Genomic DNA, 14,861 nt, shown 5'->3' with positions numbered 1-14,861 from the left:
GTAATTTGTTGGTTTGTACATAACAGGATAGTTGCTACATCAGAGTCAATTGCTCGGTAAATTTGCTTCAGTAAAAAGAGTTTTATTACTGTTAATGCAGTTGCAGTGATATATCCAGCTGGAACACAAAAGCTACCAAGTCTTCGAGGAGGCGGTAACAGAACAGAATCAGAGACAGGAGTCAGTATGCTGCTGATTTTCCTGCAGAATCTTAAGTGGTTAAGAGTCATTCTTCAGAGGGTTTGGTGCACAATTAACAGGCCTGCACAGTGTGACATTGTGTGTCCTTTCCCGTCAGCCGCAGGAGCCACTGACTCGCTGTTGCACACAAGTACACCTAATGTTTACAAGCAAAATGAAAGTGGTTCATTTATCCAAACACACTGAAAGGGAACCAAACCTACACAGTCAAATCAAATTAGGCTGGAGCCAACAAGTCACTCCAGCCCACAGAGGTGTTTATACCAGATCTGCTCAGCAGGACTGAAAGCAAAACTTCTGCTGCTGATGTTATTAGTCAGTGTGTAAACCAACAGGCTCAATGACTCCCTCATTCAGCGAGCCACTTACTCAGACATGTCGCTCCGTAACAAGCAAAAGGTTTGTTTGGAGTTTCCGAAGTCCATGAGCTTTCCCTGCAGGATTAAAGGGCTCTTGTTTTGAAAAACGTGACTGTGTTGTTCCTATTTTTAACTGTAAATCTGCTCATTCATTTGTTACAAAAAAAAAGGAAGTTGAAACAGCAATAATTCATAAGACTTTGAAGTGCACCCTCAAGGGTAATGGGAATATTTTGCAAGTGGAGCTTTTCAGCACCTGCATGACCTGCCTTAAGTCTGAGTGAAGCAACAATAGGGGCCATGACAGTGATTTATGATCCCCACTTCACCGGGATCCAATCAGGACGCGCCGAGCAGGCGAGCCTTCATCTGACTTCCGTAAGTCGGCCAGCAGCGATCATGTGACGCCGAGGCTCTTCAGGGGGAGGCGGGGGAGTGTGTTCTCGGGTATTTGTGTGTGTGTATGTGTAAAGACAGAGAGAAACAGTGGGGACCGCTGCGCAAAGCTCGTGCTGCTGGAATAGTATTGGCGTCGTGCGCCTTTACGCACAAACTTTGAAGACAGGAGCGCACAGCGTGACGGTGCGGGTTTTCCCCGCAGCTTCAGGTGAGTGCTTTCTATTAAAGGATGCGTGTGTCTCCGCGAGGATGTTTTCTGATTTTTTTTTTTTTTTTGGTCGTGATTTTGAAATGAGAGAAGCGATCCATCCACGCGCAAAGCTCATGTTCACAATGCAAGGAGCAGAAAGAGTGACTTTTTTGTCAGGACTGAGTTATTCTATCATTTAGGCAAAGCAAATCGAGGCTGTGGCTGGACTCGCTGTCACCGCCAGAAGCGTTAAACATGCCGCAGATTCCGATTTGCTTCGCGCAGGGTTGGAGCATCACGCTGTCAGGAGGCGTCTTGATGTTTCAGGGCTGCTGCAGGACAAATGACTTCAAACTTTGCCAAGTTGTAATAGCAGCTGCTGCAGCCTTTCCATGCCACTTACCCCTACCACTCTTGTTAAAAAAAACTCAGTAAAAAAAAACATTTCAAATGTATCAACCTGGAAAAAAGGGCAAACATGGAACCCCTTTAGGACCCCTGGACCCCCCCTCCCTTTTTTTTTTAAACAGCGAGCTGCTTTGTTTTTTAGCAGAAGAGGGCGCACGTTTTTTTCACATTTTGTCCTGCAACAGGATAGTTTTTAAAGGGAGTTAAATCTCATGTTTAATCACAATTTACCCTGGAGACACTTGATATTGTCTAATATTTTTAATCCATGTAAATCTAGACACTGCACGTGGTTCCTGAAGCCTAAAATAGAACATTAATCCCCACTTGTCATCCCATTGAAACAATGTTGATCCTAATCTGAATAGATGTAAAAACTGCCTCTTTTTAATCTCACTTTTGCTTCATAGCAACATTTTTATTATTATTATTTTGGATTGAGATCAGTTAGTAGAAAGAGGGGGTATAATACACAGTTAAATGACCATGTGGCTTTAATCTTAGATGGGGTGAGAAATGGGAAACCCTGACTCCACATGGTCAGCTTGAAGCTAGCAGCTGCAGAGTGCACATGCATGCACGCGCCCACACACACGCACAGGTTTTCAAATTCCTTTTTCCTGACATGTGCTTGACTCTTTTCGCCCTTCAAGTTAAAAGCTCCTAAACGAGCTGCAGGTAGTCCGTCAAGTCCAAGAATTTCACGTTTTACTCCACAGTGCTGTACACTTATTGACACTTGACGGGCAGTTGTGTGAAACATTAACCACAAGCGCAGGTCAGACTGACCACAGACGGGTGCCTGATCTCTCGAGCTTGGATGTCCTGCCTTTGGTCAGATTGTTCAGACTGGTGGTCAGACAGAATGTCTGTAGGATGGTTTTGACGTCTGTTTCTCCTTCACAGGTAGACTTTGTGGTAAGCTGCTTGATCTTAAGAGCGAAGCAGTCGGCAGGCATCCCTCCCTACAGGAATGGTTGATCACCTGCCTCTTGGTGAGGAGACCTTCCTGTATTGCACCGGCTCTCCGAGGCCTGACTACAACTGCGCTGGCCACCACACCCTGGGTGTCATGGTAACCGACGCGTGCTCCTACCATCACCAGTCCTACCAAGGGGTGACCCTCTTCTCTCCACCTTGCCTCTCTGAGGATGACCTCAGTGACTCCTCCAGCCTTTGCTCCTCCCACTGCTCCAGCCCAGAGTCCTCCTCGTCTGTGTCTCACGCCAGCTACGAGAGCAAGAGCAGAAGGAGCAATGGGTGCTGCAGCTCCTCAGGAGGAGAAAGTCAAGAGAGCCTGTTGGACCTCCTACTCTCACAAGGATCTGTGACCACCTCATTGAGCTCCAACGGCAGCTCCAGCTCTGTCTCCTTTCCTCTCTGCTCCTCTCTTTGTCTCTCCTCTACTACCTCCTCATCCTCCACAACCCCCTCCCATGTCATGGGCCTGGACTCGCCTGCCATAGGCCTGACATGGGAGCCCAAGAGGGAGCAGCGGCCGAACGTCCTGCAGCAGCACACCAAAGAGGACGTTTTCGAGTTCCCGGTTTTCCTTGACGAGCTGCAGGATCCTGAAGCACTCCTCTTTCAGCCCACTCTGGAGGAGATTGAGGAGTTCCTGGAGGAGAACATGATTGTTGGGATGGAAAAAGAGGAGGACGGCAGTGAGGAGGCGATGTCACCTGAGACATCAACGTCTGACGATGCTGAGGCGGAGGGTTCGAGGACATGGGCGGGACAGTCGTCGCCGCGAAACTCGGATCAGACTGTGCCTGTGGCGCATTCTCCACTTCCCTCCTTTCTAGAGACCAAAGATGCGCTAAAGAGGTCATCAGATCCATCAGAGATGGACTGCTCGCCGTCGATGCTGGATGCTACTTCAGCCGACAGTCGGGTTGATGGGATCAAACAGGAGGACTGTGGATCCTCATCAGATTCGTCTGAAAGTGCCAATGCTTCTTCCACTGTGCCTGTCATTCTTCAAATCCAGCCCATCCAGATCAAACAAGAACCAAATCCCAATGCCATATCAGACGCTGTGACCAGTCAGCCTCAGAAAGCCCATTCCCAGCCTGCCCAAGGTCCATCTGATATCAAAATCGCGCAGCTCCTGGTCACCATCCAGGGGCAAACTTTTGCTTTGGTGCCCCAGTTACTTTCCCCGGCAGCTGCTAGCGCAAACAAAATGGGAAGTGCTGGTTCGTCCAAATTTGTCCGGATCGCACCGGTTCCCATTGCTGCTAAACCCACAGGGCTCGGGGACGGAAGCTTGGGCGGCAGTCTGGCTGCAGGGGTCCTCGCCGGAGGGCAGCGCTGCCAGAAAAGCGCAGTCGCAGACCTCATTAAAATGCACAAGTGCTCTTTTCCCGGCTGCAACAAGATGTACACCAAGAGCAGCCACCTGAAAGCGCACCTGCGGAGGCACACGGGGGAGAAGCCGTTTGCCTGCACGTGGCCGGGCTGTGGATGGAGGTGAGCAGAGGCAGCCCCCTCACACTAACCTGAAACACTTCAGCCTAACTGGGCTAATAGAGATAACAAACAACATGGAGTCCCATCAATGTAATACCAGGATGATGCTTATCTTCACAGTGATTAGACCAATCAGGCTTAACAACTTCCTTCCCATCCGAGTCCATATTCACACACTTTAAGTCAGCTGTTGATAATATGTAACAAAACACTTTGACTTGTAATGAACTGAGCTTGTTTATCTAAGGGTAGTTAAAGGTAAAAGAGATAAGGTTTTCCCTCTCTTGCAGTGTTTTCAAGTTTGTTTTTGTCCTTTTTCCTCTTTGTTTTTGCTGTTTTCTAGAAAAAAAAGTCTTTTCTTAGTTTTTACAGGATTGTAGAGATGCATAAAGTTTGCTGTTGACCGTGAGAGTGGATGAGCTAGTATAGAGGACTGTTGTCATCAGCTCGTTCTGTTCTAGCAGCTGGTTGTGTCCCTGCTATCTGTGTGTTGTTGAACTGCACTGAGGTTATAGATTAGATAGGAGAACCTTTGAAGTTGTTTCTTGGCAGACTTTGTCCTGCTGTTAACTATTACACCTGTTTACTCACTGTCTGCAACACATTTATGTAACAAACCCCCCGTCCTCCATGGTGTCTTTTCACTGACGTGTTTATGAATACATGATACGTCTTTAAAGTTTGCCATAAACCTCTGGCTTACTCTGTTCTTTAAGGGTTTCCTACCATCTGGGTCAGAACGTTGTTTTGAACATGCTGATCCAAAGTACAGCTTTTGACCTGCTGGTCAATGAATTCTTCCTCTGTACTTGCAGTTGTTGCCCAATGGTACACACACTGTGTGTGAATGGAAGTCGGCCGTGATGCCATTCATATGTAAATGGAGACGTCTTGCGTGAAACTGATGCTGTAGTTGGTAAAAACAAAGGTTTTTCCTAGAAATGACGAAAATCTGGAGTTACTAATTCGGAGCTTAGCAACACGCAGTCAATGGAGAAGAGGCCTGAACAGGTTTTTCTCCCTTTGATTATTTTTGACACCAGACTTGAAAGTTTTTGGACATTTTTTTTTTTTAAAGCATCTATTTTTATTTTAATTCTTACTTGAAGACCCACTAAAATGAAATGTTTTTTACATGTTCTATGGGCATTTTCCTCGTGATCGAGGACATATGTAAAGAACATTAAGCATTACATTTCTTTTTTTGTTTTGTTTTTTTTTGTTTTTCTTTATTCACATCCTTGTGAATTAGAAGCAGATTTAAAAAAAGAAAAAAAAAAAAAAAAACATAATTTTGTGCCAGAAAATTCACTGATGCATCCACTTGTAGACAGATAGATCCATGGACGTTTTTGTTTTCCTCGTCTGAGCTGGAATCTGGATCAGAACTACGTCTGGATAGCTCTGGTATTGCTTGGTATTTTTGTTGCACCCCTAATGTTAGGTTAAGTAGATTAGCAGCAGAGAGTGTAAAGCGCTTTCAGGTGTGGGTGATGTTAGCTTAGCTTACCTAGACGGTGATCTGTCTTCAGCGTTGTTGTACTCAGTCACAATGTGCTCCCTCTCCAGATGTTCATGGACATAAGTTCTGTTTTGCAGATAATGCATTCGACACTTTTGTTTTTTGTCTTTTAAGTTCCATTGGCGTGTTGTTATGGTACCTGAATCTTTCTAGAACTTCCTGTGACATCACTACTGACCTGGATTAGCATTACTGCACGTGTGTCAAAGACAATGGCAGACGAGGCACTAGAAAGCACACATTGTAGTTTTGAGTTTTAAAAAAAGACTAATCAACTGTTAAATTAGTTGTCGACTATTTTAATAGTCGATATATTTGTGATTAATCGACTAGTCGAGGCAGCCCTACTAACACTTTAAAAATAGATCAAAATTAGAGTGTGTCTTTAAAGATGTGTGCGTAGCAGACCTGGATACAGGTTGCTATGGAACATTTTGAAATGTACTGTAATGTAGAGAAACAAAAGCTGCTGAACATATTTTGAGTTTAGACATGAAAACCATGTGATTGATGTGGATCTATCGCCTCCATGAGGGCTGTTCTTCGGAGTCAAAATATTATCTTCCTGCCGTGTGTGCACTCAAGTCTTTTTCAGCCTCTCATCCCGCTGAACGATGACGCTAAACTAAGGCTTCTTACTGATCTGAAACTGGAGCAGTGCCCCCTTTCTCCACCAAGAATAACAGAACAGCAGAACTCTTGGAATCTAAATCCAAAGCTGTTGAGTCACATGTTGATCTTCTTGACTCAGGCAGTTGATCAAACCTTTTTGGATCTTCTAATGCTTGACAGATTAGTCTAACTTGTTACTCCACAAACATCCCATTTTGTTTGCTTAAAATTTCTGACAGTGAACCCTTTTAAATTTAGCAGTTCTTTCTCTGCCATCGAGCCAAAACATGGACATGAGTCTCAGCTAATGCAGAAGTCTTGTTCTAAGCTGGATTTGCTGGAAGTTGGGTTCACATTTTGTGTTTTGAGGCTAAATGTGTGTCTGGAAAAAAAAGAGACAGAAACCTTTTATATAAGTAAAGTTCAACTTCAGAACGTGAGTGCTCTTTCAGGACATGGTTGTCATTCTTTGTGCACTTCTGCTTTAAGTCTTCCTCGAGTGCAGTAATATCTAAGAACTTCTTCCTTTGAGAGGAACAAGCTTCTCTTTGGTAAAATCATAGATTTGATGCTTAATTTATTAAAACCAAATTTAATATAAATGTAAACCAATCAATCTAAATGTAAGGTTTAGCACATTTACTCATATGTCCTTTAATGTCTAATGGGGCTGGGTTGATAAAAATTAATAATTGATTTGAATTGATTTAAGCTTAACAGATCAATAATTGATTCATAAAAATATAAATCGATTTAGAACATAAAACTAAAGCCCGCTAGCTTGATGCTAACATTTATTGGAATTTCCCATAGGACGGCTAATGCTAACACTTGGTCGACCTAAACGTACATTGCTGATCAAATGAACATCTTTATTAACTCGTGAATTTTCCTAATTTTTTTAGGCAAACTGAAACGTCCTCCAGGAGAGGCAGAACAATGTTTACAATGTTAATGATCTGAACATTTTTGTTGGAGCTTCGCTGTTTAAGAACCCATGTAACACTGGATGATATTAACAATATAATTATTTCAATGACACATTTTACAGTATGTGAACAGAATCAGATTAATATAAATATATTCAAAACAAACTGTAGATTATTAATGTATTTCTAAACAAATGTATATAAATGAGTACACTCAAAATTGAATTAAATCGAATTGAGTGGATCAGAAAAAATCTGAATTGAATCGATTCAGGCTTTTGTGAATCAATTCAAATCGATTCTGGGAATTATTATTGATACCCAGCCCTAATGTCTAGTAGTTGTTGAGGATTACCTTATCTTAAAGACCCTAGAGTTATTTGAGTGGTAAATCAGAGGTAAATTGAGCCCAACTTATCTGTGTTTGTGTCTATCATGAGTCATTGAAGATGCTGATTTGGTCAAATTATACCTAAAGAGCAAAATGATTTAAGGCCCATGTCAATAAAAGTTGTTTAGGTATTTTAACATGTACTTGTGGCATTTTTCTGACACATTTAAAAAAAATAGTCACAAAATAACATTTCTAAGTATTTATTTATTTATTTATTTATTTTTTTTATTTTAGTCGTTGATGGGACCATTGTCGCTGAGCAACCCCGCCCCCCTTCCCCTCTTTGTCGCTAAGATTAGAGCAGAGAGCTCATGGCTCGCCCAACAGATCTTCTAGGTCACAAATACACTCTTTTTCAAGCTGCTTTTTTGTCTATTTCTGATTCACAACTCAAAGTTGGATTTCTAATGAACTGGTGCTGCTCTACAGAAACTATGTCTTAGAAAAAAGTGAAGACTTTTTGATTGTGGTTGAAAACGGCAGAACCACATACAGCATAATTACTGTATATGACAGTTGGAAATGCTTTAAAAATAGATCAAATGATGATGGGAGAGGGTCTCTAATATCTGAGATTTGGCTACAGTGTTGACGACCTTTGAAAAACTTTTCAACCGCTTTTTTTTATTTTTTGATTGATTGATTGGTTTATTTTAAGCACAGATTGAAAAAAAAATACAGGACAAAACAATTATTTCAAATTCATTACAGAAACAATTAAATGCATTGATTAGAAAATAGAAAACAAAAATAAAACACACTTATGTCACATTTTCTTCATTCATTTTTGTGATAATTAACTAAAGTCAGTAGAGTTTGATTGATTGCTTGAAAAGGAGTGGGAAGAAGCAAACTTATATAATCCCACCCCTACTTAGTTACTTCATTTCAATGTTTAGCATAACTATGTAATCCGGTTGTTTTTTTTTTTTTTTTTGTAATTCTCAATAGTAAAGTGAAGTGCTTGTTGATTATTGATTAATCTCATCAAACATTATTTCAGTAAACAGTAACATCAATCATACATCATATAACAGATATACAATACTCATTGATTATCATCAAAATACAAATGCAGAAAAAATAATCATTACACATTGAGATCAAGTTTTAAAGTAACGATAGAGTTCTTATCAATCATTTTCTGAAAGAATTCTTATATATTTTCAGTTAACATTAATGATTCGCACAATATCTAATAATCATTGATTATCATTAGAACACATAATTACATTAATCCTGTAATCATTTTTGCGATTAAGGTAGTTTCAACAAAGTCTCAAACTGTGAATAGCAGCTTTTTCATCAGTTAATCTTATGTAAGTTGCATAACCTGTGGCTATGTACAAATTCCTTCTACACTTCTACTACTCTATAGTGCACCATACAGTGCGTTTGCCATTTTTTACTGCTGTCCGAATCCACAATTCCAAAATCAAGTACTCTAGAAATTTCCCAGAAGTCTTTACGAAAATCCAGTCTTCATCACTGCTGACTACATTGGAAAATATAGACCACAATGCATTGTGTTTGAAAAATTTTTGTGGAAAAAAAAGGTGTTTAAATACAATGTTTTAATAAACCAACAATTCATCATTAGAATACAGTGGATTTATAAATAGATGCTGTCAAATGATTGTTTTGACTAGATCACTAGACTGAATCGTGACAGCATAGAAAACATGTTTACAAAAAAAAGCAGTGAGCATGGTGTACAAATTGCCTTTAAAATCCAGGGCACCAGATAGTCCTGCACTATATAGTTTTTAGTAGTTATGGATTAGGATTGAAATTTGGCCATAGCATACGTTATTTTGTGAGTATTAAAGAGTGAAGCAAGCGCTTTTTTCAGCTGATGATGAATGTTGGGGGCCCAGATGGGACTCAAATGCTGGAAAAAGGGCAGAACTGGGTCACTTTAATGCATATGTGGCTCCTGCAGATCTGAAGGTGTTTGGACCTGAACATGTGGTTGAGCAAAAGCTCTCTGGGAGCAGCGTCTCCCATTCGCAGGTGTTCTTTCTTCTGTACTCTGTCTTTTAACTGAACGCTCCCCTGCAGCCAGGTAAACATCACGGATCTGCACAACATGTGGAAACCCACTTTAAGCTGTGAAGGATGAAATACTTTTGAAAAAATTCTTAAGGGATTTAAAAATGATTTTTTTTTAAAGAACAGTAATAATTTCCTCTCATATAAAGTTCAGCCCCCACTTTCTCCCAGGCTGGGAAATGGACTTGAACCAGTGAGTCAGGCACCATTTACCCTCTGTAACCTAAGAATAGATCATTGTGTTGGCTCCTCTGAAGAGGTGCTATTTCATTGGCCGGACTCCCAGTTTTATGGGTTTTTTTTCTCATTCCTAACCTGGTTTTGTTCAAGCTTGGATCTGAACGCAGACATGCAGGCAACAACATACAAAAGAAAACAGTCATATTTTCAGCCGAGACAGAAAACCAAGGTTTGATGTCAAAACAGTGCGGCTGTCATCGGGGCGATGTCTTGTTGTTCCTGTCAGCAAATCTTTTCTGAACTACTGTTAAGATTTTATTTTTTTAATTCAACCACAAAAATAATGTTTTATGGTTAAAGCCAGAGTCCGAGCTTAGCTTGAAATCTGTTTATCTAAAAAAAAAAAAAAAGATCAATTTCATAAAAGTGTGGAGGTTTTCTGGCTGCTTTCAGTGCGGTTTGTCTTCGCGAGGCCAACTTGTGTCAGGAAATTGCATTCGGATAAAGTGATTATCCCTCCAGCATGCAACATCCAAAAGATTAAAGGACATGAAAAGTCAGGATGAGAAAGGTATTGTTATTTTTACTACCCAAACTGAGCTGAAGGCCCCACCTTCCCTGCTGAGTGGATTTTAGGACAAGCTTGAACAAAGCCTGCATATGTGTTTCCCACAGCACCTACACTAATGTGTACTCAATGGGTTGTGCAGAAGCCACGCCAAGCAGCCTAGAGGAAGCGGAGTGTAAAAGCCCGCGTTCAAAGTGAAAAACACCCAAAACTTATCGGCACAAATCCCTCCATCCCCGTGTTTGTGAACTCCCTGACCTCGCCTACAGCCACAGAAATGTTCGGCATGGCGGCTTCTGAATTCTGGAGGGGTAAGAAAAAAACCGTCAGACAGTAGAAGGAATGGAGTTCTAGAGATTCAGATATTTTCAAAAATAGAAAGGACTGTCATTTTTTGTATTCATTTCAACATGTTTAATGTGAAAATGATTGCAGAATGTTGCATTTGGACTCCAGCCCAGTTTGAGTAAAAGAGGAGCCGGACGAGGTTTCTGTCGTGCTGCAGCTTGTCGATAATCTGCCAATGCTTTAGGGTGGAATATGTGCATGTTTATCATCCACCCATTACTCTGACTAATCAGCACATTCTTATCAGTACAGTTTGTCTTTTTTTCAGTACATTGAGAGCAGTTTTAATTGCTGTAAAGGAGCCGTTTTTCTGCTACAAATCCTGCAAACATTTATTGTGGTTGTTGTTGGCTCATCTTCAAAAAGGTTGTAATTCTCTTTTATGATTGATAGATGCAGTCGTTAGGAATACTGGATACAATTATTGCCAGATAACTCTATAAAAGAAAAAGGTATTATGAACCAAGATCCTTTTTTGCCAATTTTCACACCTCTGGAAGGTTACCTGTATCGCTGGCATTCGTTCAGTTAACAGCAAAGAAGAAACAGCCGGTTGAACAGCTGCTACAGTTAACAGCAATTCATGAAATGCAATCATATGGATTAAAATGACAAATATATCAGTGCAGGAGAGAGTGTGAAGACCTTATATAATCACCTCCTCCAAAACAGAATCATGCAACAGAAACAGACATGTAAAGTTAAATGAGAACGTTCAGCTCATTTATACTTTTTTCCTCCTTTTTTATGGTATAAAGTAAGCGGAATGTTAATTGTTTTTTTAATTTCTCAAACGAGGAAATAGATTAAAGAGTAGACTTTAGATTATTCCAAAGCTTTGGCCCTCTGGACTTTATTGTATTTTGATTGATGGTAGTTCTCCAGAAAGGAAGATATAAACCGGTTTCTTGTTGGATAAGCATGAACATCAGAAGAATAAACATGGGAGAACCTGACCTGAGAATGACAAAAACATAATCCTGTAATCTCCCACCGAGTGAAAAAGAAAATATCTGTGTGCAAAAAAAGAAAGAATAAAATCTCAGGATGTCAACCCCACATCCTCCCCTCTGAATTATTTCCTTCATTGTACTTCAGCTCTTCAGCAGACTAACATTCATTCAAAGCATTTGCCAAGTTCTAAAAAACTAAGATCGGATTTCCAGACTAAACACTTTGGCTCAAAAGAAAGAAACATTTTCTTTGGTTGATTTCCTTCAAAAATTCTTATTTTGTCTTTGCTTTGATTTAGTTTGGTTTTCATAAATCTCCAAGTGGAACTTTAAGCTGCTTTTTTGGGTTGTTTAGTATCTTCAGTAAATACATTCAAATGCTTAAATGTTAGTCTTTAGTATTATCCTGTAGTTCTAAAAAATATACTACAACTGAAAAAATCCAATATGATACTCTGATCTTTTGACTTTAGCTTGTGTTAGTTAATCTGCATCAGATGCAGCTTTCAACGGGATCTATACAAAAAAGTAGAGCGCAGTTTGTCATGCTATGTTTGTTGTCTGTGTACATAATGCTACAAATAATGCAACAAAAAGACAATAACAGGTGTAAAGGATAACAACAGTTACTGAAAAAGTTGTCAAGTTTCTGCAAAATTTTAACACTTTATGCTGAAAAATCAGAAAACAACTGAAGTCACAACTTTTTAGTGACTTTTAAAATGAACCAAAGTTAGATACAGAGCCCATCTGCTAATTAGCAGAACCTCAATACAAGTAATGACTTGATCCACTTCGATGCATTGATATTTACTCTGATTGTTTTCACTGGAAAAGAACCAAGTTAGCTAAAAGTGACAAAAATGTTATCGAAGTTCATTCAACATCCTAATGTCTTCATTGTCCCACATTTACAGTGAGATTAAATCTGTCACCATGTCAGTGCAAAAACAATATATACAGGGCATGTTCACACATTCTTATAGGTAAACATTTTATTACAAATAAAAGAATAAAAGCCAAGTTTGTTAGTTAGTAAAATATGAAAGATACTGAAGTTAAATAAATAATACATATATTTAATTAGAGACTACCCTGCTTGTAGGTAGATTTGTTGATTTGATATGTTTATGTCCTTAAGCTAAAATAAATCAATCACCAAAAAGAAACCAACAGTTGAAAGAATCTTCAAAAACAGTTGCATTTATATTTTAAATTGGAGTTTGGAGGAATGTATGTCTGTAAACAAGCTTCATTCAGGTTTTCTAACACTACGCTGACACACCTTTTGAGATTTTAATTCAATTCAATTCAATTCAATTTTATTTATATAGCCCAAAATCACAAAGAGATTTGCCTCATTGGGCTTCAAAATATAAACAATTGTTAAAAACTAAACAGACTACTTACAAAAGAGACATTGTCCTCCATCTACTGTTTTGGCTTTTAAAAGAAAAAATATCAGACATAAATACATTGGAGATGGTAAAACCATGACACTAATGCGGTTAACATTAAGACATTTCAGGACTGATTTCTGGCCAGCTTGTGTTTATGTTTAGATTTGTCTTCTAATCTGTAAACTTATGTATTTTTCACTAAGAATATATGTTTTCACCTGGCTAAAAGTTTCTGAAACACATTATTTACTTTTACAGTTCATATATGGTTTTAGGTGAGAGGTCCTGGTAAACAAAATCTCCCACTTCTAACTATAGCGTTTGTTTAAACATTCTTGACTTTCTGGATTTTACTGCCGCGTCTTCTTTTTACGACTCAGTAATGAAAACGACTAACAGGCCGGCGGTACATTGAGTGTCTGATCTTGAGGCAGATAACTGTCTTTAAATCTTCGTAAACCTTCCGTCCTGCAGCTTTTAAACCGGTCTTGGTTACAGATTCATTTGATCCGAGCAGCTTTGCTTCTGCGCACAAACCCTCGCGTAGGTGTGGAGCCATTACATCCAGTTAACACTTTGCAGGGTGAGTGGAGCCCATGGAGACCACAGCAGATCAGGCCAGGAATAGACTGGGCTTGGATTCACTCTGCTCATGTGCTGAGCTAAATATGGACGCCTCCTCAGCTTTACACAGAAGTTGTAGAGACTTACACACATGAAGCATCATGACTGGATTACACTTTATTGTATTTGTACTCCAAGCATCTCTGCGTTACGAAGTGTCCGAAAGGATTATTAAATACAGACAAAATGTGGATGGAATATTTGGGAAAATCGTGCAGAAAATAATTTTACAATTCCCACTTTTTTTTTTTTTTCCCAGATTCTCCCGATCTGATGAGTTATCCCGACACCGCCGCTCCCACTCCGGAGTGAAACCGTACCAGTGCATCGTCTGCGAGAAGAAGTTTGCGCGCAGCGATCACCTGTCGAAACACCTCAAAGTCCACCGGTTTCCACGAAGCAGCAGGACAGGACGCTCTGCAAACGGACCCCTGTGACCCCGCTCTGACAGACTGACGCTGAAGGAGAGGGTGGGGGAGGTGTGCGTGACGAAAACGAGACAAGGGCATAGGTTGGTGGCACCACAGTCCAAACACCCTTAAAAGGACGCCGTGCAGAGCTCTTTTGCTGGCGTGTGTGCATACGCTGGAGTATGTGACGCACATTCATGGTACTGTGATAATTTATTGGGTGACGAGGAAAGACTGGAAAACCTAAAGCAGAAAACTGTTACTTGACACAGCAATCTCATGGGTGGAATAAGCTTCTCATACATCTTTTTCACAAATCTCTTGGCCAAATCTCTTTCAAAAAATGATTTAGGCCTTTATAATTTCACATCTCTGGAGTATTTCATTTAATTTTGACCCAATATGTGTTTTTTTAAGCTAAATCTTGAAAAAATGAAACAGAACCGCTGAATCCCTGTTTACTTCCCTTAAAAAAGTGTCTCATTGAATGAAATCACTGACAGAGACAGCAGAGTATTGGAAACATTCCTGTAAATGTTCTTGCCATTTTTTGATCCCATGAGAAGAAAAAAAACCTTCAAACAAAAGTTTTATGACTGTTTCCCACTGGAGATGGTGACACTGTGTATTTTGCACTGGCACACAAGAAACTTTTGGTCGTCTGCCCCCACTGAGAATTGAACATTTCGGGTAGTTGCACTTATTTGATTAAAACAACCATATTTTCCACATTATAGGGCCCACTGGTTTATTGGGCAAATAGTCTATTATCAAATTTATATATATATATATATATATATATATATATTAAGATAAAGAAAACCTTTATTAGTCCCACGG

At 39.9% G+C, this 14,861-nt stretch overlaps 1 protein-coding gene across 1 annotated transcript; it reads left to right on the top strand.

Moving 5' to 3' along the window:
• The first annotated feature begins 833 nt into the window (after positions 1–833).
• On the top strand, positions 834–14,549 carry klf15 (Kruppel-like factor 15). Its single transcript, XM_024292020.2, has 3 exons — positions 834–1,167; positions 2,464–4,029; positions 13,871–14,549. The coding sequence occupies exons 2-3, from the start codon at positions 2,531–2,533 to the stop codon at positions 14,046–14,048; spliced, it is 1,677 nt and encodes a 558-aa protein (XP_024147788.1). The 5' UTR covers positions 834–1,167; positions 2,464–2,530; the 3' UTR covers positions 14,049–14,549.
• Positions 14,550–14,861: the final 312 nt, after the last annotated feature.

Source organism: Oryzias melastigma, linkage group LG7 (assembly GCF_002922805.2).
Source record: "Oryzias melastigma strain HK-1 linkage group LG7, ASM292280v2, whole genome shotgun sequence".
In the NCBI taxonomy this organism is placed as follows: Eukaryota; Metazoa; Chordata; class Actinopteri; order Beloniformes; family Adrianichthyidae; genus Oryzias; species Oryzias melastigma.
This window is presented reverse-complemented; position numbering and strand designations above follow the sequence as displayed.

Coding starts and splice junctions, on each gene's coding strand:
- klf15 (XM_024292020.2), top strand. CDS start 2,531: ATGGTTGATCACCTGCCTCTTGGTGAGGAGACCTTCCTGTATTGCACC. Junction 4,030..13,870: donor TGGCCGGGCTGTGGATGGAG/GTGAGCAGAGGC, acceptor TTTTTTTCCCAG/ATTCTCCCGATCTGATGAGT.